The 26553-nt window shown below is 46.1% G+C and overlaps 3 protein-coding genes and 1 long non-coding RNA gene across 4 annotated transcripts; 2 read left to right on the forward strand and 2 right to left on the reverse strand.

The window, feature by feature from the left end:
- Positions 1–1871: 1871 nt before the first annotated feature.
- LOC144673594 (uncharacterized) lies at positions 1872–6072 on the forward strand. The gene is made up of 3 exons (XM_078535345.1): positions 1872–1904; positions 3024–3164; positions 4074–6072. Exons 1-3 carry the CDS (start codon positions 1872–1874, stop codon positions 4860–4862), a joined length of 963 nt encoding a protein of 320 aa, XP_078391471.1. The 3' UTR covers positions 4863–6072.
- A 4674-nt stretch (positions 6073–10746) lies between these two features.
- On the forward strand, positions 10747–11592 carry LOC144673589 (uncharacterized). Its single transcript, XR_013574389.1, has 2 exons — positions 10747–11460; positions 11509–11592. It is a non-coding gene; the product is annotated as an uncharacterized LOC144673589 (long non-coding RNA).
- A 1125-nt stretch (positions 11593–12717) lies between these two features.
- Positions 12718–15594, reverse strand: LOC144673593 (uncharacterized). Its single transcript, XM_078535344.1, has 2 exons — positions 15455–15594; positions 12718–13645 (listed from the first exon to the last, which is right to left on the reverse strand). Exon 2 carries the CDS (start codon positions 13535–13537, stop codon positions 12749–12751), a length of 789 nt encoding a protein of 262 aa, XP_078391470.1. The 5' UTR covers positions 13538–13645; positions 15455–15594; the 3' UTR covers positions 12718–12748.
- Positions 15595–18145: 2551 nt separating this feature from the next.
- On the reverse strand, positions 18146–19792 carry LOC144673591 (uncharacterized). Its single transcript, XM_078535342.1, has one exon. It carries the CDS (start codon positions 19765–19767, stop codon positions 18889–18891), a length of 879 nt encoding a protein of 292 aa, XP_078391468.1. The 5' UTR covers positions 19768–19792; the 3' UTR covers positions 18146–18888.
- Between the last annotated feature and the right edge of the window lie 6761 nt (positions 19793–26553).

Below are 26553 nucleotides of genomic sequence, written 5' to 3' on the forward strand. Positions count from 1 at the left end.
GGCCTGTCGCCAGGAGAAGCTGCAGCTGTTTTCCCCCTCGATACAAACGCGGGACCAGAAGCTTCTTATTCAGGTTTGGGGCAGACAGGCCTCATTCCAGCTACAGCATCAGCACAAGGTGTCAGCTGTGGCTCAGTTCAAAGCACCCTCGCCTTTGAATCAGAAGGTTGTGTGTTCATGTCCCACTCCCGGAAAACCAAGAACTGTGAATGTACTCGAAAGAGTTACATGCGAACTGTTGATAACTCTAAAGAGTTACAGCATCAGCACTGCGCATGCTTCAACTCACAAAACCCGGTGATTGATGGCAGGTCCTGACCAATAGGAAAAGGGAGCAGGACAGGAGGACCTCGCGGCAGCGACTGGTCTTCCACCAATTGGAGTGAATGATGGGCGGGGCTAATCACGGATCTCCCTCATTGGCTGGAACTCTGCATCATTTTGAAAGCTGATCTGTCACAAATTCCAGCCGGAAACTGGACTTTTTCCTCGCAGTGACAGGCCCGGGGGCAACGGGCTCACTGGCCGCCGTCTTGCAAGTGGAGTCAGGGCGGATCAGGGAGGCGGGGCTTCCTCCCCGGTGACAGGCCCGGGTTACCTGGGCAACCGGTCGCCGCCATCTTGTGCTGAGGGTTTTCCATCCGGGTCTTGAGTGAAGGAATGGACAATGAGCTGGAGTCAGTTTGAAAACTGTTCAGAGGCAGGTCTGAAATCAGATTTACATCCAGATACCTGTAAGGACAATAAAGTTTACATCAATTATGTGTTTAAAATGAAATCAGAATGCTGGAAATACTCAGTTCTGAAGAAGAATCATATTGGATTGGAAATGTTAAATCTGTTTCTCTCTCTTCACAGAAGCTGCCAAACCTGCTGAGGATTTCCAGAACTTTCTGTTTTTATTTCAGATTTCCAGCATCCACCGTATTTTACTAAAATTATGTTTTTCTAAAAATTTGTTGCATGACTAGTTAAGAGTAAAATAATTGTTGCCATTTAAATGTACAAATCATTTATTATTTATATTTATTTGTGTAACTGAGACTTGGCTGTTCAGGAACAATGTCAGAATTCACTTCACAGAAAATACGGTGGAAATCTGGAATTCTGTTGTAATTTCGTCAATTTTTAAAAATTGATTAATGGGGTGTGGGTGTCGCTGGCTGGGTCAGCATTTAATGTTCAACCTTATTTGCCATTAAGAAGGTGGGGGTGAGCTGCCTTCTTGAACCGCTGCAGTCCATGTGGTGTAGGTACACCCACAGTGCTGTTAGAGAGGGAGTTCCAGGATTTTGACCCAGCGACAGTGAAGGAACTGGATATATTTCCAAGTCAGGATTGTGAGTGGCTTGGAGGGGAATTTCCAGGTGCTGGTGTTCCCATGTGTCTGCTGCCCTTGTCCTTCTAGATCACACCGGCCATGAGTTTGGAAGGTGCTGCTGTGAAAGAGCCTTGGTGAGTTCCTACAGTGCATCTTCTGGATGGTACACACTGCTGCCATGGTTCATTGGTGGTGGTGGGAATGAATATTTGTGGATGGGGTGGCAATCAAGCGAGCTGCTTTTTCCTGGATGGTGTCAAGCTTCTTGAGTGTTGTGGGAGTTGCACTCATCCAGGCAAGTGGGGAGTATTCCATCACACTCCTGACTTGTGCTTAGTAGATGGTGTACAGGCTTTGGGGAGTCGGGAAGTAACTTACTCACCGCAGGATTCCCAACCTCTGACCTGCTCTTGTAGCCATGGTATTTATATGGATAGTCAAATTCAGTTTCTGTCAATGGTAACCCCCCAGAATATTAATAGTGGGGGATTCAGCAATGGTAATGCCATTGAATGTCAAGGCTTGATGGTTAGATTCACTCCTGTTAGAGATGGTCATTGCCTGGCACTTCTGTGACGCAAATGTGATTTGCCACATGTCAGCCCAAGCCAGGATATTATCCAGGTCTTGCTGCATTTGGACATGGACTGCTTCAGTATCTGAGCTGTCGTGAATCGTGCTGAACATCGTGTAATCATCAGCGAACATCCCCACCTCTGACCTCATGATGGAAAGAAGGTCATTGATGAAGCAACTGAAGATGATTGGGCCTAGCTCACTACCCTGAAGAATTCCTGCAGTGATGTCCTGGAGCTGAGATGATGGACATCCAACAACCTCAGCCATCTTCCTTTGTGCTAGGTATTGAAAATTGAAAAACTGAGATTGCTGGATGTTTATGAGGCAAGGATATTAACGATTATGGAATCAATGCAGTTTGGATTTAACATACAGATAAAGCATCTGCATCCTGGAGCTCAATGTCTGAGATTGGACTGATTCTGTTTTTGTTTTGAAGGTGGTGTAGGCTTCCTGTCTGTTCTTTAGATTATCTCCACACTTGTGGGTAGTTTGCTCAAGGTGAGATGCAGAGAGGAAAATGGAGAATGGGTTTGGTGCAATGACACAGTCTTGTCTGACCCCAGCTTCACTGAGATAGGATCTCCGGTGGTTCCGTTTGATGAGGATCACGGCTTTCATGTCATTGTGGAGTAGGCGGAGGATGGTGACAAAGTTCTGAGGGCAGCCGAATTTGAGGAGAATACTGCATAAAACTTCACATTTGACAGTGTAAAAGACTTTTGTCAGGTTGAAAAAGGGCAAGTACAGCAATTGGTGCTGTTGCTTGGATTTTTCTTTGGTTTGCTGACCTGTAAAGATTATGTCTGTGGTGCCTCTCGATTGGGGGAAACTGCAGTGTGAATCTGGAAGGAGCTCTTTGGCCACTAAGAGAAAGTGGTTGAGGAGGATCCTTGTAATGATTTTCCCTGTGGCAGGAAGCAGGGAGATTCCTCTGTAATTACCTCATTCGGACTTGTCCCTCTTCTTGAATACAGCCACAATCAGAGTGTCCCAGAGATCCCCCGGTGTGCATCCTTCTTCCCAGTAAGGAATATCAGATTGTCCAGCCAGCAGCGTAACTTCGCCATGTTTCAGAATTTTATCCGGGATTCCATTTGCTCCAGACCTTGTTGTTTTTCAGCTGTCAAATAGCTTTTTCATTTTCACCCTGGACTGTGGTAGCACCGAGACTGAGCCGGATGGAGTATTGAGGAATGGAGTTGAAGACATTCAAGTCAAAGACAGGGCCTTGGTTGAGGAGTTCTCCAAAATGTTCTCTCCAGTGAGTACAGACCACCTCCCTCTCCTTGAAGAGGTTCCCTCCATGCTTGGCTCTTGATGGGATTGGACCTTGAGTGCTTGGGTCGTAGATGGTCTTGACAGCGCTGATGAAACCACGTATACAGGGGCAAGGTTGAGGCATCAGAGAGCACACAACCCACCAACACCTTATCTATCCAACCCTTCAATCACACCTGCCCATACGTGACAGAGTTTGCTGAATATGCCTTGGACTTATCTCTAAGCTAATTGAACAAGAATGGAAGCAAATCATCCTCAATCCTGAGGGACTGCTTAAGAAAGGGAGTCAGGATGAATCAGAGGGGCGGGGCTTCCTCGGTGACAGGCCCAGATCACCCAGGCAACCGGCCAGCATCTTGGGAGAGGCATTTTCAGCTGGCAGGGTGCATGCGTGACCATCTTGAAGAGGAAACAGAGAGTGGGCAGAGCTTCAGGGTTCCAGTGACCAGGAGAGAAATGATTGACTGATTCACTTTACTGTGCACAGAGGGGTTGGAGCCCTGAACCCAGTCAGAGTAGAGAGAGGGAGAAAACTGGGAGTGGAAGAAAGAGAAATGGTGAGATGGGTTTGGATTTCAGCCCAGGGAGGGGGGGGGAGATTGTGTGGGCCGGGGATTTACAGCTTTGGGGAAAATTGTTCCATAGAAACTAGAATTGTCTGTTCTGAATTTCTGTCATCTTCTTACAGTGACTCCATTTTCAAGCATTAGAAGTGATGTATTTACAGACAGGAAACTCCAACTTTCAAGTTTTAACAGAGTCATTCGATTCAGCAGGCCCTGAATTCCATCAGACTTTGAATGTGGAAGGAGAAATGTTTGTCTGCTCTGTCTGTGGGATGATTTCAAACATCAGTGTCACTGGAAAAACGCTGGTGTGAGTGCCTCAGGAATGTGGAAAGAGCTTTAATCAGTTACACAGCCTGAAAAAACATCGCACCATTCACAACGGGGAGAAACCGTACACGTGTTCTGTGTGTAGACAAGTCTTCAACCTATCATCCAACCTGGAGAGACACAAGGACACCCGCACCACGGAGAAACCGTGGAAATGTGGGGACTGTGGGAAGGGCTTCAGATCCCCGTCTGTGCTGGAAATTCATCGACGCAGTCACACTGGGGAGAGGCCGTTCACCTGCTCCGTATGTGGGAAGACATTCACTCAGTTATCCAGCTTACATACTCACCAGCGAATTCACACTGGGGAGAGACCATTTAAATGCCCAGATTGCAGGACATGCTTTAAAAATTCCGCGGAACTGAGGTCCCATCAACGTGTTCACACTGACGAGAGACCGTTCATATGCTCTCACTGTGGAACTGGGTTCAGGCGATCATCTCAACTCACTGCGCACCAGCAAGTTCACACTGGGGAGAGACCGTTCATTTGCTCTGAATGTGGGAAGGGATTTGCTCGGTCATTCACACTGCTGATACATCAGCACACTCACACTGGGGAGAGGCCGTTCACCTGCCCTGACTGTGGGAAGAGATTCATTCGGTCATCTCATTTGCACAGACATCGACGCACTCACGGTGGGGAGAGGCCGTTCACCTGCTCTGTGTGTGGGAAAGGATTCACTCAGTCATCCCACCTGCGGAGACACCAGCGGGTTCACGAGTCACTGCAGGGGTTGGATTCTGCTGTTCCTGCTGCTGTGAATCACATCCAGGACTGAACGTGTGGTTTAATTCTGAGATATGTAAGAAATGTGTCCCAGCCCCTCTCTTCCTTCGCTCAGAGCTCCTATACGTGGAAGAGAAGGTATCTTTACAATTGGGTTTAGAGTCAGGAAGAACAACGGTGAATGCTGGAAACGTGCTGTCAAATCAGAGATTGGTGTAAAACTGTGATCTGTTCCTGACTGAAAGTGAAACGGCAGCTTTAGATTTCCAGTGAGTATGGTATGAGGAGTGAAAATGTTTGTGTGACATTCCTGAGTCTACCAACGAAATGCAATAACAACGATAAGTTGCATTTATATTGAACCTTTAACATAGTAAAACATATCAAGGTGCTTCACAGATGATCAAAAACTTGGTCAAAGAGGTAGATTTTTAGAAGTATTTTAAAGAAGTAGAGAGAGAGGTTTAGAGAGGGAATTCCAGAGCTCGGGACCTCAGGAGCTGAAATCACGGCCTCCAATGGTGGAGTGATGGAAAGGGTCACAATTGGAGGAGCATAAGGAGCTCAGAGGATCATAGGGCTGGAGGAGGTTCCAGAGACTGTCTGTTATGGAGAGAGTGGCTGCCTCCATGGAGCTTCAAGCACGACTCTGAAATAGGGCCATGCAGGTCATGACCACGGCCGTGCAGGAGATGTCTGCTGCCTTAAACAGGATGACAGACACTGTATCTGTGACCTTACGACACGTCACTGATCTCCACCAAGCTGGTCTCTGCAGCAGAATGGGAGGAATGATGTGACTTTGGTCCAGGAGAGGGATGATGGAGAAAGGAGACCTGGAAGTGGGAACTCCATTCAAAAGTGTTCCCAATGCTCACGCACTACCCCACCCGACACATGCACCCCCCAGGCAGTAGCCTACACGCTGCCCCATCTCCCACCAGCTGAATCTGCCCCTGCACAGATACAGGTGGATCAGTCTTTGCCGGGACCCTGAGGGGCTCTGAAATCCAGAGGATGGAGACCACAAGCCTCTCGGCAGTGAGAGCAGGGATGTGAGCAGCCTGTCTCTCCCTCTGCTGAAACCACACAGGATGCACCATGTAGAAGCAATAGGAAGGGTCTGGTTTAGAAATTGTAATTCACCAAGGGTGCACAGGGGTGTTTGATAAAATATTAATTTCCTTTTAAAATAATGACACAGAAAATGTATTGATTGGAACCATTTCCAGCTCTTGTCCATTCTGACATCCGGAGGGCCAGCTCACTGGGTTCGTGCTGAATGTCAATCCGGGCTGGGAGCCATTGGGTGGATGTCCAAAGGGTGGATGAGTGGGTGAAGGAATGTTCAGTGAACAGGGAGGGGGAGGGGGGAGTTGGTGCTGCTGGTGGGAAGTGTTCATCCTGAAGGAGTCCCACCGAAAATAGTGACCATTCATTTATCACTTTGAAATGATTGACCTGCTGTGTATTTCCCCATTTTTGTTCTCTTAGTTTTCCAGGATTTATATATATGTTTTCTTTTTAAGAAAACATTCTTGTTGTAACACTGAAATCCAGAGGATTTTAAATCTGTTAAAGTCAATCCCCATCGAGTACACAGGAGGACTCAACTGATTCTAACTTTTTCCTGTTATCAATAAACAAAGATCTTATAAGATGTTTATATGAGGAATTGCTTTTCTCTGAGACCAGGGATGGCCAAACTATGTCCCAAAGTTCAGATTTGGGCCTTGAGCCTGGGCTATCGGGCCCACATACATGGAGCACCATTACCCAATGTCCTTCATCTCTAATCTAAATCACTCCACCATTAGTGGCTGTGCCTTCAGCTGCCTGGGCCCTACGCTCTGGAATTTCCTCCCTAAACCTCTCCACCTTTCTACTTCACGTTCCTCCTTTAAGACACTCCTTATAACCGACCTCTTTAACCAAGCTTTTGGTCGTCTGACCTAATATGTCCTTATGCTCCTGTGAAACTCCTTGGGATGTTTTATTATGTGTCAATCAAGCGGGCTGGTTTGTCTTGCGAGCTCACCTCTCAGCTTTGGAAAATTTGCCTTCCCCTAATTTAGAACTTTTACTCCTGTTCTATCTTTATCCTTTTCTGTAATGATGCTAAATCTAACCAGATTATGGTCACTATCTCCAAAGTGGTCCCCACTGCTACTTCATCCACTTGCCCAGCTTCATTTCCTAAGACTAATTCTAGAATTGCACCCAGTCTCACTGGGCTTGTTACGTGCTGGCCAGAAAGGTTCTCTTCAATGCAGTTCAAGAATTATGTACCCTTCACACTGTGTTCATATCCCAATTGATATTAGGGTAGTTGAAGTCCCCAACTATTACTGCACTATTGTTTTTGCACTCAGAAATGTGTCCACATATTTGCTCTTCTAACTCCGTTCCATAATTTGGGGGTCGATAGTACACTCCCAACAGTGTGGCTGCCCTTTTTTATTTTTGAGGTCAACCCATATGGCCTCATTCGATGCTTCATTTAGTATATCATCCCTCTCACAGCTGTAGTTGATCCTTTAATGGATAATGCTGCATCCCCAACTTCTTTATCCCCCTCCCTATCCTGCTTGAAAACTCTATATCCAGGTATGTTGAGCTGCCATTTTTGCCCATCCTTAAGCCAGATTTCCATTATACCAATGATATCATGCTGCCATGTGCCTATCTATGCCCTCAGCTCGTCGGCTTTATTTACTATGGTCCTTGCATTTACATATACGCCTTTTAACACTGCCAAGTTCCTGTGCTGTACATTTTTTAACCTGTGCTGCTTCTGTCTTTCAGAGTCACTCATTAATTCTCCATCTCCCGTTCCCTGCTCTGAATTTTCCCTCAGGTTCCCATTCCCCTGCCAATCTAGTTTAAACCAAACCCGTCTGCCCCATCCCCTGCACCTCCAACAGCACTAGCAATTCTCCTTGTGAGGATATTTGTACCTGAATCACAGTGCAGAAGAGGCCCTTCAGCCCATCGAGTCTGGACTGACACATGAGAAACACCTGACCTACCTATCTAATCCTATCACCAGCACTTGGCCCATAGCCTTGAATGTTATGACGTGCCAAGTGCTCATCCAGGTACTTTTTAAAGGATGTGAGGCAACCCGCCTCCACCACCCTCCCAGGCAGTGCATTCCAGACCGTCTGGGTAAAAGCGTTTTTCCTCACATCCCCCCCTAAACCTCCTGCCCATTAGCTTGAACTTATGCCCCCTTGTGACTGACCCTTCAACTAAGGGGAACAGCTGCTCCCTATCCACCCTGTACATGCCCCTCATAATCTTGTACACCTCGATCAGGTCGCCCCTCAGTCTTCTCTGCTCCAACGAAAACAACCCAAGTCTTTCCAACCTCTCTTCATAAGATAAATGTTTCATCTCAGGCAACATCATGGTGAATCTCCTCTGCACCCCCTCCAGTACAATCACATCCTTCCTATAATGTGGCGACCAGAACTGCACAGTACTCCAACTGTGACCTCACCAAGGTTCTATACAACTCCAACATGAGCTCCCTTTTGTAATCTATGCCTCAATTGATCAAGGCAAGTGTCCCATATGCCTTCTTCACCACCCCACTAACATGCCCCTGTGCCTTCAGAGATCTATGGACACACACGCCAAGGTCCCTTTGTTCCTCAGAACTTCCTAGTGCCATGCCGTTCATTGAATACTTCCCTGTCAAATTACTCCTTCCAAACTGTATCACCTCACACTTTTCAGGGTTAAATTCCATCTGCCACTTATCTGCCCATTTGACCATCCCATCTATATCTTCCTGTAGCCCAAGACACTCAACCTCACTGTTAACCACCCGGCCAATCTTTGTGTCATCCGCAAACTTACTAATCCTACCCCCCACATAGTCATCTATGTCGTTTATATAAATGACAAATAATAGGGGACCGAGCACAGATCCCTGTTCAGGTGTAGACCTTGTATAGGTCCCATGTTCCTCAGAACCGGTCCCAATGCCTCAGAAATCTGAGGCCCTCCCTCCTACAGCAACTTTCCAGCCATGTGTTTATTCTCTCAGTTCTCCTATTTCTATACTCACTTGTCTAAGTGTCATAGAGGTCTACAGCAAAGAAAAAGGCCCTTCGGCCCATCGAGTCTGTGCAGGTCAAACGAGTACCTGATTATTCTAATCCCATTTTTCAGCACTAGGCCCATAGCCTTGTATACCATGGCATCGCAAGTGCACATCCAAATACTTCTTAAATGTTATGCGGCTTTCTGCCTCTACCACCCTTTCAGGCAGTGAGTTCCAGATTCCCACCATCCTCTGGGTGAAAAAATTCTTCCTCACATCCCCTCTAAACCTCCTGCCCCTTACCTTAAATCTATGCCCCCTGGTTATTGATCCCTCCACCAAGGGGATAAGTTCCTTCTTGTCTACCATATCTATGCCCTTCATAATTTTATACACCTCAATCATGTCCCCCCTCAATTTCCTCTGCTCCAGGGAAAATAACCCCAGTCTATCCAATCTCTCCTCACAACTAAAACGCTCCAGCCCAGGCAACATCCTGGTAAATCTCTGCTCTCTCTCTCTCTCTCTCTCTCGAGTGCAATCACATCCTTATAATGTGACTCTGGTGGGACTTGAACCCACAACCTTTGAATACCTGACCTATCACTGATGAGAAGGCCAGCATGCTGCCCATTGCACCACAGAGCCACGTTTGCAGGTGGGACTGGGAATAATCCTGACATTAATGCTTTAGAGGCTCTGCTTTTCAATCCCCTTCCTAGCTCCTTAAAGTCTGCTTGCAGAACCTCATCCCTTTTCCTACCTAAGTCATTGATCCAACGTGGACCACAATCTCTGACTGATCACCCTCCCCCATGGAATGTCCTGCAGCCGCTCCATGACATCCTTGACCCTGGCACCAGAGAGGCAACATACCATCCTGGGGTCATGTATACAGCCACAGAAGCACCTGTCTGTTCCCCTAAATAACGAATCTCCTATTATTATAGCTCTTCCTCTCTTCTTCCTCCCCTCCTGTGCAGCAGAGCCGCTTGTAGTGCCACAAACCTGGCTCTGACTGCACTCCTCTGAGGAACCAATGTCCTCACCAGTGAACAAAACAGAAAATCGAACGATGAGCGTGACCCCAGGGGCTCCTGCAATACCTGCCTAGTTCTCTTGGACTGTCTGGCGGTCACCCATTTCATAGAGTCATAGAGTTAGTTATACAGCACAGAAACAGGTCCTTCAGCCCATCGTGTCTGTGCCGGCCATCAAACCCTGATCTATTCTAATCCCATTTTCCAGCACTTGGCCCGTAGACTTGTATGCTGTGGCGTTTCAAGTGCTCATCTAAATACTTCTTCCTTTCTGCCTCCAGGCTCCTAAGCTGCGATGTGGCCACCTCTCTGGTGGAATGGGCGGACAGGTGGCAGATGAAGTTCAATGCAGAGAAATGTGAAGTGATTCATTTTGGTACGAAGAGCATGGAGAGACATATAGAAATAAAGGGTACAATTCTAAAGAGTGTAAAGGAGCAACTCACCGAGTTCCATTCTCCTGCCTTCTTCCCCTAACCCTGTACATTCTTCGTTCTCAGGTAACAGTCTAATTCCCTTTTGAATGCTTCAATTGAACCTGCCTTCACCACACCCTCAGGCAGTGCATTCCAGACCCTAACCACTCGCTGCGTAAAAATACATTTCTGCTCATATCACTTTTGCTTCTTTTACTAATTACTTTGAATCTGTGCCCTCTTGTTCTGGATCCTTTCACGAGCAGGAACAATTTCTCCCTATCTACTCTGTCTGAACCCCATATGACTGAATAGTTCTATCAAATCAAACAACTCCTTCTCAAATACCGTATAGGTCAGTTCATTTCTTGGAAGCGGCCTGCTTGTTGACAGTCCCAAGGTGAACTTAAGACCTTTTAAAAAAAAATCCCAGGTTAGCATCCACATGTCCAGATCATGCCAAATCCTTCCACTTTGTAAAAGAAAACTTCAGTCATGAGAGATGTGAGCCCAACAGAATGGCAATATATTTCCAAGTCAGGATGGTGAGTGACATGGAGGGGAATTTTCAAGTGGTGGTGTTCCCATGTGTCTGCTGACCATGTTCTTCTAGATGGTAGTGGTCATGGGTTTGGAAGGTGCTGTCTAAGGAGCCTTGGTGAATTCCTGCAGTTTGTCTCTTAGATGGTACACACTGATGCTGCTGTGTGTCGGTGGTGGAGGGAGTGAATGTTTGTGGATAGGAGTCCTGGACCAAGGGAGCCAACTGACAACAACATTTTAATTGGCTCCTGACCAGGTGACCAGGGTTTGTGTAGCTGAAAGTGCAGCAGAAAGTTCCTGGCCTGCAAAGAGAAAACGCCTAAAATCTCTTTTCCTCATATCTCTATAACCTGCTCTAAGGAAACCCCTGTAAAAAGGAAAGGGGGAAAACCACTGTTAGAGACATTGAAAAGCAAGTTTTCAACCAGAGAAATAAAAACTGAAAGTGCTGGAAGACCACCTCGTGTCATTAACAAAGAACTGAAAGGAATTTGGAAGACATTGATCAAAATCAACCATCAAATCCTGTACTCCAGACTGGTGCTATTGAACTGTTTTATCCTACCCTTAAAATCCATGTTTTGTGTGTCTGATGTGTGCGTATAAGGATTTAAGAAGAGGGTAGAGTTTAAGTTATAGTGTTAGAAGTTAGCAGTTCATATTTCCTATTTTTGCCACTGGTTAAAGACAATTTGTTCAATAAACAGCTATTTACTTATTAAATTTACAAACCTGGTGCTCCTATTCTCTTAACCTAAGTTAAACAGTTAGGTAGAATTGGGGCAATTTGGTGTTTTGGTCAAACTTTTCACATTTGTCACGACTCGGGGAACAGTGGGGCTTGATATTACAGCGCACTATCCCCAGTGAGGCATGGCAACAGTGAGAGCACCTGAATAGTCTCTCGTCGGTGTGAACATATTGATGGTAGGTTACTTCGCCCAAAGATTTATCGCACTTCCCACAGTTTGGACACTTGAAAGGTCTCTCCCTCGTGTAAATTCGCTGGTGTGTCAACATGTTGGATAACTGAATGAATCCCCTCCCACATGGAGCAGGTGAATGACCTTTCCTCTGTGTGAATGCGCCGATGAGCTTCCAGCTCGGGTGGATAATTGAATCCCTCTCCACAGTCCCCACATTTCCACGGTTTCTCCATGGTGTGGATGCTGTTCCTCTCCAGATTGGATGATCAGCTGAAGCCTCGTCCACACACAGTACACGTGCATGGTTTTTCCTTGCTATGAATGGTGTGGCACTTATTCAGGCTGTATAACTGGTTAAAGCTCTTTCCACAGCGAGTTCACTGGAACACTCTCACTCGGGTGTGTGTGTCTCCTTTTCCAGTCACACTGATGTTTGAAATCTTTTCCCACAGACAAAACAAACAGGGAAAGATGGAAGAGAAACCAGAGAAAGATGTGGATTGGAGGTCAGTGAGGGGGAAGTTCAGAGGCAATTTATCCTGGTAGACAAGTGGAAGGGAGGGAAGAAGCAGAGGCAGCTAATCAGATTCTCTCAATCTTAGTGACAAAGAAGTTCCATGAGCAACTCAAATGTGTTGTTGGAGGTGAGAATGGCAGAGACAGGGAGAGGGAGAGCCCTTCAAAAGGAACTAACTTGTTAGTGAGATATTAAAAAGACTCATCACACTGTGCATGTTTAACACAAAGCTGATTTACTTGACTTTTATCCAGAATATTAACCCCAGTAATGCGAATAGAGTTTATTAACATCAGCAGAAACAGACACCAATGAACATGGGTCAGACCTGGGTGAAATTAACAGAAAAATCCAATGACTGTAGTTACTTGTGAATTTGCAGGTATCTCAGCAGATAGGATGACTGAGTGAATCCCTTCCCACACTCAGAACAGGCGAATGGTCTCTACCCAGAGTGAATTCGCTGGTGTATAGTGAGTTGAGATGATCTCCTGAAGCCACTCCCACAGTCAGAGCACTTGAATGGTCTCTCATCAGTGTGAATACGTTGATGATATGCCAGGTCACCAGAACATTTATAGCATTTTCCACAGTCTGGGCATTTAAAAGGTCTCTCCCCAGTGTGAACTCGATGGTGCCTCAGCGGGTGGGATGACTGAGTGAATCCCTTCCCGCACTCGGAGCAGGTGAATGGTCTCTCCCCGGTGTGAACGCGCTGGTGTTTCAGCTGATCAGATATCTGAGTGAATCCCTTCCCACACTCAGAGCAGGTGAATGGTCTCGCTCCAGTGTGGATTCGTTGGTGTGACAGTAGGTTGGATGACTGAGTGAATCCCTTCCCACACTCAGAGCAGGTGAATGGCTTCTCCCCACTGTGTATTCGCTGGTGTTTCAGCAGGGTGGATGATCGAGCAAATGTCTTCCCACACTTGGAGCAGCTGAATGGTCTCTCCCCAGTGTGAACTTGCTTGTGTTTCAGCAGGCTGGATAACTGAGTGAATCCCTTCCCGCACTCAGAGCAGTTGAATGGCTTCTCCCCGGTGTGAATGCGTCGATGAATGTCCAGCTGGGATGGGTAACTGAATCCCTTCCCACAGTCCCCACATTTCCACAGTTTCTCCCCAGTGTGATTGCGCTTGTGTCTCAACAAGTCAGATGATTGATTGAAGCCTCGTTCACACACAGAACACGTGTACAGTTTCTCTCCACTGTGAACGGTGCTTTTTCCTTCCATTTTCAAAATCCAATCATATTCAGGTTAGGAGAAAATTGGGCGACTCTGTCAGATCCTGATGTGATTTCTTTTGAGCTTCATGAATGTAAATCCTCCCTCTCTAATACCCTGTGAAATTGATTTAAAACAGATAAAAGGGAGTGACAGAGAACCCACAAAAACACAAAGACAAGTTGTGAAATTGAGCTGCATGAATCTGGTAATTTGTAGAGCCAGCACTAGGAAAAGGTGACCATGAAGGCTGCCGGGTTGTCATAAAATCCCTACTTCTTGGGTTAACAGTGAGGTTGAGTGACTTGGGCTACAGGAAGATATCGACGGGATGGTCAAATGGGCAGATGGAATTTAACGCTGCAAAGTGTGAGGTGATTCACTTTGGAAGTAGTAATTTGACAAGGAAGTATTCAATGAACGGCATGACACTAGGAAGTTCTGAGGAACAAAGGGACCTTGGTGTGTGTGTCCATAGATCTCTGAAGGCAGAGGGGCATGTTAGTCGGGCGGTGTAAAAGGCATATGGGACCCTTGCCTTTATCAATCGAGGCATAGATTACAAAAGTAGGGAGGTCATGTTGGAGTTGTACAGAACCTTGGTGAGGCCACAGCTGGAGTACTGTGTGCAGTTCTGGTCGCCACATTTTAGGAAGGATGTGATTGCACTGGAGGTGGTGCAGAGGAGATTCACCAGGATGTTGCCTGGGATAAAACATTTAAATTGTGAAGAGAGGTTGGACAGACTTGGGTTGTTTTTGTTGGAGCAGAGAAGACTGAGGGGCAATCTGATCGAGGTGTACAAGATTATGAAGGGCATGGACAGGGTGGATAGGGAGCAGCTGTTCCCCTTAGTTGAAGGGTCAGTCACGAGGGGACATAAGTTCAAGGTGAGGGGCAGGAGGTTTAGGGGGGGGATGTGTGGAAAACCTTTTTTACCCAGAGGGTGATGACGGTCTGCAATGTGCTGCCTGGGAGGGTGGTGGAGGCAGGTTGCCTCACATCCTTTAAAAAGTACCTGGATGAGCACTTGGCACGTCATAACATTCAAGGCTCTGGGCCAAGTGCTGGTAAATGGGATTAGGTAGGTAGGTCAGTTGTTTCTCACGTGTTGGTGCAGGCTCAATGGACTGAAGGGCCTCTTCTGCACTGTGTGATTCTTCACTGGTGTCACTCAGGGAATGGAACCTGCCACGCTTACTTGGACCTACACTGAATCTGGCCTCTATGGGAGGAGGGAGAGAGGCAGAGAGAGATGGAGAGTTTGGCAGGGTAGTAGCGGGCTAAGGAGAGGGATTTTATATATGTATAACTCAACCAGTACTTTAACAGAGTCACCCAAACCCTGAGCCTCCACCGCCCAGTACCATCAGGGCAGCAAGCTCCAAGTTCCCCTCCAAGTCACATGGTCCTGACTTGTCAGGATGTACTGGATGTACCACATGCAGTACTTTCCTCCATTTAAATATTTGATGAATTCAGTGACAATGTCAGATCTGAATGTTATGTTTAGTTGAGTTTTCTGTCTTGAAACCGTATTCTAACCTCCGATAAAAGGAGTTTCCAAAATCCATCCCTGTCAGTCCAGGACAGAAATTCACAACATTCTCTCCTCCTGCTGACAGGGACGGGGATGTCCGCGCATGCGCTCCGCTGCACATTGACCCCGATAAAGATGGCGGCCGTTAACCCGGACCTATCTCCGAGGGGAGACTCGGGCCACAGCTGCAGCCGGATCACTCGGTGCAACCCCGCGACCGGTAGCTTGTTATTCGCGGTCTCAGGCCTCTACTGGGTGATTTTCAAGCTTCCCGCCCACTCCATTCCTCCCATTCTCCGGCTCCATTGACTCCAGTTGGAGCCCACGTCGCCCTGTGACCGAGAAAAGTCCCAAAGCTCGAGCCCAAATTGGTGCAAACGCGGTACCTGTGGCTCCTTCTTTGGCGTTTGAGGCCTCCACTGGGTGTTTGTGAAGCCTCCCCTCCCACCCACTGCCCCTAACGCTGCCTCCGCTTATCCGCCTCCTTCCCGCCTGAAGATGAGACAAACAAGCATCAGTCCATGGACATCACGCGCACTGCGCATGCTCCAGATCACATCGCCGGGAAATGATTGACGGAAGCTCCGGACCAATAGGAAGAGGGGTCGGGTCTGCAGGACCGAGCGGGAGCGGCTGGTCCTCCAACCAGTTGGAGTGAATGAGGGGCGGAGCTGAGCCCGGATCTCCCTCATTGGCTGAAACTCTGATTTGTCTCAAACTCCAGGAGAAAGCTACCCCTCCCCCTTAAACCAGCTTATATTTCACCCCTCTTCTATTTTTACTTAGTTCTGTTGAAGGGTCATGAGGACTCGAAACGTCAACTTTGTTCTTCTCCGCCGATGCTGCCAGACCTGAGTTTTTCCAGGTATTTCTGTTTTTGTTTTGGATTTCCAGCATCCGCAGTTTTTTTGTTTTTATATTTTGGATCTTTCTGTTTGTGGCTTTAAACAGATGAAACCTTGTGGGTGTGGAGCAAACATTTCAACATTTGTTGCTGAAATGTGGGAACATGATGAAACAATGCACAAACAATTCAAGGGCTGAGTTAAAGGAATAACTGGGCAGACAGGGGATGACACCATTAGAACAAAGAGAGTCTCTGGTTTCAATAAATGAAGCGGTAGAAGGTTTAGGTCAGGTTAGGGGGAAGGTTAATACTGTCATCATTCAGAACAACACAGAATGTAAAGGAAAAACTGATCTCAAAGACATCTCCTTGCAGTATGTATGGATCAGAAAAGAATTGCCTTTAAAATTTGTATGTTTTCTCAATCGAACAATTATATTGTGTTCTGTGGTTACCTACCATCCTGCAAATGAAAACGATTTCTCGCTGTGTAGATGAAAATTCCTCAAAACCTCAACATCCCTATTAAATCTCTCCTTAATCCCATCTTCTCCAGTCTATCCACAAAACTGAAATCCCTCATCCTTGAGATTATCCCAGTCATTCTTCCTTAGACCCTTTCCAATTCCTTGACAGCTTTCCGAATGTATCGTACTCAGAATTGGACATAATAGTTCAGTTTAGAATTAACCATAGATTTATAAAGATTCATTGTATCTTCCTTGCTTTTGTATTCCATGCCTCCGTTAATACAACCTAGGTCTCCATTAGCTTTTATCAATCACTTTGATCAACTAGTCCTGTCACATTCCAAGATTTTTTTTTACTTTCACGCCCAGGTCACTCTGTTCCTGCATTCTGTTTAAAATTGTACCATTTAGTTTATACTGCCTCTCCTGATTTATCCTTCCAAACACATCATTGACTGTGAATCACTTTGGGATGCTTTGAGGGTGTGAAAGATTCTAAATTAACAAAGAACTTTCTTTTTTACAACTGATTTAAAATTCTTGATTTTGCTCCAAAGATTAAATTGAGATTGATGTTCAAAGTTAACTATTTTGCGGCAGAAACAACTTCAACTGGGAGTCAGTGAATAAAGAGGAAAGATCCCATACAGCGGTTCTTCAAGGTACACTGCAGGCCTTACAGCTCAGTCAGCTCCACTCTCAGCTCAGGAGACCTCAACAACTCCACATACTGTCCACAGGGGAGTTCTCTTGGTGCAGTGGGACCAACATTCGTGTTTTAATTAATACCGCCAAAAAACTGGATTAATCAGTCACTTGCTTGCCGCTTGTGGAATCTTACTTTGCTCAAACTGGCTGTCGTGAAACAATAACAATTTGGTATTTATGTAACACATTTCATGTAATAAAATGTCCTAAGGTGCTTTAGAGGAGTTTCATAAAGAAAATTTGAAGAAAAAGTCACATGGGGTGATATAAGGGTAGATGGTCAAAACCTGGATTGGAGAGCCAGATTGGAACAAGCATTTTTAATCAGGGGAGAGGTTTAGGGGGGGAATTTCAGATCTTTGCACTGAGGCATGGCAACCAATGGTGGAGTAATTAAAATCAGAGATGCTAAAGAGGCCAGGGTAAGGAGTGCGTATATCTCAGAGGTTCTGTGACTGGAGATTACAGAGATAGGGAGGGAAACGGCCATGGAGGGATTTGAAATCATGAATGTGGATTTTAAAATCGAGGCATTGTTTGACCAGGAGCCGATGTAGGTCAGTGAGCACAGGGGTGATGGATGAACAGGACTTGGTGTGAGAAAGCACATGGGCAGCAGAGTTTTGGATGATTTGGATTCCGTATGGGGGTGGGGTGAATGTGAGAGGTTGGTCAGGAATGTATTGTAATTGTCAAGTCTAAAGGTAACATGGGCATGGATGAGGGTTTCAGCAGCAGATGAGCTGGAGTGGGGCGGAGACAGGTGACGTAATGGAGATTGAAATATCTGGTATTCGTGATGGTGTGGGTATGTGGTCAGAATCTCATCTTGGGGTCAAATATGAAACCAAGATTGTGAAGAGTGTGGTTCAGCCTCAGACAGTTCCCAGGGAGAGGGATGGACTTGGTAGTTAGGGAACAGAATTTATTGTGGTGACTGAAGACAATGGCTTTGGTCTTCCAAATTGTTAATTGGAGAAAATTTCTGCTCATTTCAGCACTGGATGTCGGATAAGCAGTTTGATAATTTAGTAACAGTGGAGGAATGGAGAGGGATGGTGGTGAGGTAGAGCTGGGCGTTGTCAGTGTACATGTGAAACCTTATGTGGTGCTTTTGGATGGTGTCACCTAGTGGCAGCGGGTAGATGAGAAATAGGAGGGGCCAAGGATAGATCCTTGGGGGATACCAAGTACAAGGACATTGGAGAGGAAAGGGAGCTTGGAGATGGGGTTAAAGATTATTTTTTATAGAATGGGTGATGACGGTGGATTAAAAGATAGAGGGATAGTACCAGGAGAGAGCGAGAGTTGAATGGTCAGCAGCTTAGTGGGAATAGGGTCAGTGGAGCAGAAGGTGGGTCTCATGGATAAGATGAGCGCTGAAGGGAATGAGGGAGAGATAGAAGAGAAACTGGGGAAAGATGTGAGTTCAGGGCTTGGACAAGGAGGAACTTTAAAGACAATTTTGCCCGATGGATCAGTGGAAGGGAGGGAAGCAGCAGAGTCAGCAGATGGGATTGTCTCAATCTTAGTGACAAAGAAGCTCCATGAGCTCCTCCCACTTGTTGGGGGTGAGTATGGAGAAGACAGAGGAGAGGGAGAGCCCTTCAAAAGGAACTTCGTGAGTTAGAGAGATTAAAAAGATTCGCCTCACTGTGTACTTTACACAAAACTAATCTTTTTTAAATTTCAACAATACTAAAACCTACAACTGGTTTGGAGTTTATTAACATCAGCACAAACAGACCCCGAAGAACATGGTTCAGTCCTGAATGTGATTAACAGCTAAATCCAATCACTGTAGTTCCTTGTGAACTTGCTGGTGTCTCATCAGGATGGATGACCGAGTGAATCTCTTCCCACACTCGGAGCAGGTGAACGGTCTCTCCCCAGTGTGAACTCGCTGGTGTACAGTGAGTTCAGATGATCGCCTGAACCCAGTACCACAACGAGAGCACCTGAATGGTCTCTCGTCAGTGTGAACACGTTGATGGAACATTAGTTCCCAGAACCTTTTATAGTACTTCCCACATTCTGGACAATTAAAAGGTCTCTCGTCAGTGTGAACACGTTGATGGGACATCAGATCCCCAGAACTTTTAAAGCACTTCCCACAGTCTGGGCATTTAAAAGGTCTCTTGTCAGTGTGAACTCGCTGGTGTCTCAACAGGTTGGATGCATCAGTGAATCCTATCCCACATGCAGAGCAGGTGAATGGTCTCTCTCCAGTGTGAACTCGCTGATGTTTCAGCAGGTTGGATGAATCAGTGAATCCTTTCCCACATGCAGAGCAGGTGAATGGCCTCTCTCCAGTGTGAACTCGCTGGTGTCTCAGCAGGGACGATAAATGAGTGAATCCCTTCCCACACTCGGAGCAGGTGAACGGTCTCTCCCCAGTGTGAACGCACTGGTGTGTCAGCAGGTTTGCTGACCAAATGAATCCCTTCCCACATATGGAGCAGATGAACGGCTTCTCCCCAGTGTGAGTGCGTCGATGAGTATCCAACTCAGAAGGGGATCTGAATCCCTTCCCACAGTCTCCACATTTCCATGGTTTCTCCCCTGCATGACTGCACTTGTGTTTCGACAGGCCAGATGATCGGCTGAAGCCTCGTCCACACACAGGACACGTATGCGGTTTCTCTCTGCTGTGAACGGTGTTTTCTCCTTCCATGTTCAAAATCCGATGATATTCAGGTTATGATAAATTGGGTGACTCTGTCAGATCCTGATGTGATGTTTGGTTTGAGTTTCTGGATTCAAAATCCTCCCCTTCTAAAAACCTGTCAAAATGATTTAAAACAGAAAAAAGTGAGAGAGACCCCACAAAAACACAAAGACAGGTTGTGAAATTGAGCTGAATGAATCTGGTGATTTGTGGGGCCGACACTAGGAAAAAGTGACCATGAAAACTGCTGGGTGGTCGTAAAACCCCAGCTGGTTCACTAACGTGCTTCAGGGAAGGAAACATGCCACCCAGTCTGGGCCTATACAAGACTCTGGAATATGGGGGGAGAAGAGTGAAAGAGCACTGGGAGCAGAAGCAGAGAAGGAGAGGAATATTATTTATATTTGTGCAAATCGACCAGAACTTTGACAGAATCTCATGAATCCTCAATCTCCACCATCTAGAAGGACCAGGGTAGCGGGTGTATGTGAACACCATCACCTCCAGGTTCCCCTCCAAGTCACACACCATCCTGACTTGCCCAACACCCAGCGCTGGATGAGGAGAATTTTCCTCCATTTAAATATTGAGAAGGCTGAAACCGTTTTCTTCAGTCCCCACTACAAACTTCACTCCCTGGGCACCGACTCCAGCCCCATCCCTGTCAACTGCCTGAGGCTGAAAGAGATTGTTCAAAACATTGGTGTCAAATTTGACCCCAAGACAAGCTCCAACCACATACCTGCATCATCACGAAGACTGGATTCCACCTTAGTAACATCGCCAGACTCCACCCCAGTCTCAGCTCATCTGCTGCTAAAACCATCATCCATTCCTTTGTTACCTCTGAGATATCTGCACTCCTCTACTTCTGACTTCCTGACAATTCCTGATTTCATTTGCTCCACATTTGGTACCTGTAGCTGCCAAGGCCATAAACTCTGGGATTTCATTACTAATCCTGTCCACCTCTCTATCTTCCATTCCTCCTTTAAGATTCTCCTTAAAAAAGACCTCTGCTTCTGGTACCCCATGAGTTTATAGAAGCAATCACTATCAGTCGAGGATGGAAATTCAGAGGAGACAAATAGTTTTCTTGCTTTGAGTTTGCTGTGCATAAATCCTCCCCTTCTAACCCCCTGTAAAAGGAGTTTCCAAAATCCATCCCAAGATAGAAATTCACAACATTCTCTCCTCCTCCTTCCTGGTCCAGGATGACCTCACATGTGTCCTCTGCACATTGTCCCTCGTTGTCGTCAGCAGTCCCTCGATTAGAGGGTGATGTCTACTCAGGGTTGTGAGTTTCTGCCGTTGGTCTTCATGTGACTGAACAGACACACAGATCTTTGGACACATGGGGCAGGTCGTCTATGAGGTAGTGAGATCAGGAGAGCAGGATTTTCTTCCTTTTCTTGCCTTCTCTGCTGCTGCTTTGCCTCATCAATAAGACATTATTGATCAGCTCAAAGGTTAATACAGCTTGATGGACACGTTGTCATCATTTTGAACACTGGGTAACAAGCTCCTCCCAGTCATTAAAACATTCCCCCTACACGTGCCCATTGTGGTGGCATAGTGGTATTGTGATGTACTTGTATTCAAGAGACCCAGGGTAATGCTCTGGGGACGTGGGACCAATTCCCACCACAGCAGATGGTGAAATTTGAATTCAATAAAAATCTGGAATTAAAAGTCTAAAGATGACCATGAAACCATTGTCGATTGTTATAAAAACCCTTACCTGGTCTGACCTATCTGTGACCCCAGACCCCACAGCAATGTGATGATTCTTAACTGCCCTCTGAACAAGGGCACTTAGGAATGGCCAGTAACTGCTGGCCCCAGCCACTGACACCCACATCCCAGGAATGAATAAAAAATGATGGGGCCTTTAGCCCGAGTCGAACACGGCTGCGGGTTTACACATGTCTTCGTCCATTGCTCCCTCCGCCTCGCCGTCCCCCCTCTTTACCCATTGTGGACCCCCATTATCTGCACTGCATATGCTTCAGTCAGCCCCGCCTCCTCATTGGTTGCAGGGCCAGCCTCTCGCGCGCGCATGCCCCCCAGTCCCGCCCCCTTTTCCTATTGGTCCGGAGCAACCGTCAATTGTGACGGTTTCAGACGCTGAGACCAACCACAGACTCAGCCTGACTTGCTGATTCTTGGCGGCATTTTCTGTTTGGGAATTAGAGCTAGAGATGGATGGTCAGTTCCCCTCTGTCCGGGGGGCATTCACACTCATTTCCCCAGTGCAGTGATTATCACGTTTACATGAGAGAGTCCCCGTTTCAATCCTGGCCGAAACTTTGTGTTTAAAATTATTACCGATGAGGAATTAATAATTAGTTTAGTTTCATGTCAAACAGGGTGACAATTACAAAAACAAAAACAAAAATACCTGGAAAAACTCAGCAGGTCTGGCAGCATCTATGGAGAGGAACACAGTTAACGTTTCGAGTCCGAATGACCCTTCAAGACAATTACTGCTGTCTCATTCTTTAAAAGCTCTTCTTCACCTTTAAACAGGTAACGATAAGTGAGAGAAAACACAGTGACCCCAAAAAAAGATACTGCAGATGCTAGAAATCGACCTCAAAACAGAAAATGTTGGAAACACTCAGCAGGTCAAACAGTATCTATGGAGAGGTAAACAGAGTGAATGTTTCACATCGGTGACCCTTTATCCAAACAGGAAAGAGTGAAAGATTTAATACTTTTCCAGCAAATATAGGGTCATGTAAAAGAGAGGGGGGGAGGAGGAAAGAACAAATGGTCTTGCGATAGGATGGAAGACTGAGTAAATGATCAAGGGGACGATGATTCAAGGCAAAATTGAAGACTGTGGTTGAGTACAATTCTGCTGCTGCCGATGGCTCACAGCACCTCATGGTTGCATGATCTGTTTGAGATCTAGGGTTGTAGTACCAGACAACATAACGGAGGGTATCCTGAATGTGAAGACGGGACTTTGTCTCCACAAGAACTATGGTTCCGTGAATATGAGTATGTCAGGCTGTTGCTTAACTCCTCTGTGAGACAGCTCTCTCATTCTTGGCATCAGCCTGCAGACGTTAGTATGGAGGACTTCATTGGGTTTACAGGGCTGAGTTTGCCTTTGTCGCTTCTGGTACCTGGGACGATGCCGGGTGGTCTGGTTTAATTCCTTAATCATTTTCTGGTCGTGGTTTGATACAACTGAGGGCATTTCAGAGTCAACCACATTCTTGTGGGTCTGGAGTCACACGTAGGCCAGACCAGGTAAGGATGGCAGATTTCCTCCCCTAAAGGACATTAATGAACTAGATGGGTTTTTACGACTATCGACAATGGTTTTGTTGCCAACATTAGACTTTTCATTGAAATTAAATTCCACCATCTGTCTTGTAAATTTTTTTTTTTATTCACTCATGGGCTTCGCTGGCTGGGCCAGCGTTTATTCCCCATTCCTAGTTTCCCTTCAGAAGATGGGGTGAGCTGCCTTCTTGAACTGCTGCAGTCCATGTGGTGTAGGTACACCTACAGTGCTGTTAGGAAGGGAGTTCCAGGATTTTGACCCAGTGACAGTGAAGAAACGGCAATATATTTCCAAGTCAGGATGGTGAGTTACTTGGAGGGGAACTTCCAGGTGGCAGTGTTCCCATCTATCTGCTGCCCTTGTCCTCCTAGGTAGTAGTGGCTGTGGGTTTGGAAGCTGCTGTGTAAGGTGTCTTGGTGAAAGCCTGAAGTTGTGGCGGGATTTGAACCTGGGTCCAATCAAGCATTACCCTGATCTCTGGATTACTTGTCCAGTGACAATACCACTATGCCAAAGTCTCCCCTATAACTGAAACCATTGTCTTCAGTCCCTTCTCCACTCCACAGCCACTGACTCCATCATCTCCCCAGCAACTGTCTGAGGCTGAACCAGACTGTTCACAACATCGGTGTCATGGTTCACCCCAAACTGACCTTCAAACCACATACCCGCATCATGCGAACATGCAAAATAGGAGACTAAGTAGGTCATTCAGCCCCTCGAGCCCACTCCGCCATTCAATATAATCATGACTGATTACTTGCATTTCAAATTCCACATTCCCATCTACCCCCGATAAACTTTGATTCCTGTGCCTAACAAGAATCTATCTACCTCTGCCTTAAAAATATTTAATGACTCCACCACCACTGACTTCTGAGGCAGGGAGTTCCAGAGTCCTCAGAGAAAAAAATTCTCCTCATCTCTGTCCTAAAAGGGCGACTCATAATTTCAAAACAATGCCCCTAGTTCTGGACTCACCCACAAAAGGAAACATCCTTTGCATATCCACCTTGTCAAGACCATTCAGGATCTTATATACTTCGATCAAGTCACCCCTCACTTTTCTAAACTCCAGTGGAAACAAGCCCAGCCTGTCCAACCTATCCTCAAAAGACAACCCGCTCATCCAGGTATCAATCTAGTAAACCTCCTTTGAACCACCTCCAATGCATTTACATCTTTCTTTAAATAAGGAGACCGAAAACTGCACACAGTATTCGATATGTGGTCTCACCAATGCCCTGTATAACTGAAGCATAACATCCTTGCTTTGATGTTCCTCTCGTAATAAAGAAAAGCATTCCCTTAGCTTTCTTAACTACCTGCTGTACCTGCATACTAACTTTTTGTGCCTTATGCACTAAAACACCTAGATCCCTCTGCACCTTGGAATTCTGCAGTCATTCTCCATTTAAGTAACACTCTGCTTTTTTATTCCTCCTGCCAAAGTGAACAACTTCACATTTTCCCACATTATACTCCATTTGCCAGATCTCTGCCCAATCACTCAGCCTATCTATATGCGTCTGCAACCTCCTTATGTCCCCTTCACAACATACATTCCTACATATCTTCATGTCATCTGCAAATTTAGCTACAATGGCTTCTCTCCCCTCATCTAAGTCATTGATATAAATTGTAAAAAGATGAGGTGCCAGCACAGATCCTGTGGGACTGCCAATCAGACAAAGACCAATTTATGCATACTCTCTGTTTTCTGCCAGCCAGCCAATATTCTATCCATACTAACATGTTACATCCTACACCATGAGCTTTTATTTGTCGCGATAACCTTTGATGTGGCATCTTATCAAATGCCTTCTGGAAATCCAAGTACAGTATGTCTACAGGCTCCCCTTTATCATCACCAAGACTGCCCATTTCCACTTCAGTATCATCCAACTCCATCCTAGTCTCAGTTGCTCTGCAGCTGAAATTCTTATCTATTCATTTGTTACCTATAGACTTAACTATCCTAACGCAATCTCAGCCGGCCTCCCACATTAAACCTCCCTGTGATCTTGAGGTCATTCAAAACTCTGCTGCCCATGTGCTTACTCCACCAAGTCTTGTTCACTCATCACCATTGTGCTCGCTGAGGTACAAAGTTTCCAGGCTAAGAAGCACTTCAATTTTAAATTTATCATTTTTGCTTTCAAATCTCTTCATGATATCGCTCCTTCCTATCTCTGTGATCTTCTCCAGCCTCATACCCTCCAAGATAATTCTTAAAACCTATCTCTGACCAAACTTTTGGTCATCTGCCCAAACACCTCCTTCTGTGGGCTCAGTGGCAAAAGTTGCTTCATAAAACTCCTGTGAAACACTTTGGAGTTTTCTATTACACGAAAGGCGCCATATAAACACACATTGTTGTTGTTGATTTGGACATGTCACCATTCCTTCATCATCACTGAGTGAAATTCCTGTAACTCCTTATCTCACAGAAATGTGGGAGCAGTTTCACCACACAGACTGCAAAGGTTCAAGGTCAAACATCATCTTCTTCACTGGTAACAGTGTTATACAATTCTATGACTCAATTATTCTTTCCAGACATTCCCTGTTCATCAGCATGTTCCCTTGCTTTTTAAGCACTCCATGCTCAGTCATCATTTCCTTCATTTGCAGACATTTCCTGACAATCACCATTTTTAGAGACGCTCCCTAACCTTCTCTCCATTTACAGACGCTTCCTGAATGAGCTGACATTGCGCATGCGCTGGGGCCTAGCCGGTCTCACTCCAAAGTCAGACCTGAGCGGTAGAAACCGGGGAGTCAGGGATAATGTTAATGGTTTCTAGTCGCGTCCTAAGTAGAAAATGTTGCCGGTTTTATTTTGGGCTCTGGATCTGCACTCGGTCTTTGTAAACCCTCCATTTTAAACCCGCTCGCTCGAGCTCTCTTACCGTCCTTCGCCATGGCCTGCACATGCTCAGACCACAATGCCCTGAGACTGATTGACGGCAACTTGGGACCAATAGGAAGACGGGGCGGGTCTGGAGGACCCAGCGAAAGTGGCTGGTCCTCCAATCAATTGGAGTGACTGAGGGGCGGGGCTGAGTCCGGATCTCCCTCATTGCCAGAAACTGCATCATTTTGAAAGCTGATTTGTCTCAAACTCCAGGAGAAAACTGGACCTTTCTGTTTGTGGCTTTAAACAGATGAACCTGTCCACACCTGTGGGTGTGGAGCAAACATTTCAACATTTGTTGCTGAAATGGATTCAGTCAGGACAGGCAGCAGAAATTATTTCGGGAAATTACACAGTGTAGTGATTGTTTCTCTTTGAATTCATCCCTTGGAGAACAGTGTGAATTAGTGGAAGAATTCGCAGGCTGCTTAACCCCCCTTCCGTGTCTGGAACCATTTAATTCCAGCGGATTTGTTGTTCCGGCATCAGCCGGGAGAGTTTGATCAGCTCATACAATGGGAGAGAACAGCCAGACCCGCCGGATACACCTATCCTGCCTGATGTCAACCCAGAATGA

The sequence above is a fragment of the Cetorhinus maximus genome, unplaced genomic scaffold, assembly GCF_964194155.1.
Source record: "Cetorhinus maximus unplaced genomic scaffold, sCetMax3.hap1.1 HAP1_SCAFFOLD_392, whole genome shotgun sequence".
In the NCBI taxonomy this organism is placed as follows: Eukaryota; Metazoa; Chordata; class Chondrichthyes; order Lamniformes; family Cetorhinidae; genus Cetorhinus; species Cetorhinus maximus.

Excerpts from the sequence above, each read along its gene's own strand:
- LOC144673591 (XM_078535342.1), bottom strand. The coding sequence starts at position 19,767 with ATGGAAGGAGAAAACACCGTTCACAGCAGAGAGAAACCGCATACGTGT.
- LOC144673593 (XM_078535344.1), bottom strand. The coding sequence starts at position 13,537 with ATGGAAGGAAAAAGCACCGTTCACAGTGGAGAGAAACTGTACACGTGT.
- LOC144673594 (XM_078535345.1), top strand. The coding sequence starts at position 1,872 with ATGGTCATTGCCTGGCACTTCTGTGACGCAAAT. Across the intron at positions 1,905-3,023 it reads GGCACTTCTGTGACGCAAAT|CTGTCAAATAGCTTTTTCAT; the intron begins GTGATTTGCCAC and ends GTTGTTTTTCAG. Across the intron at positions 3,165-4,073 it reads TCTCCAAAATGTTCTCTCCA|GAATGTGGAAAGAGCTTTAA; the intron begins GTGAGTACAGAC and ends TGAGTGCCTCAG.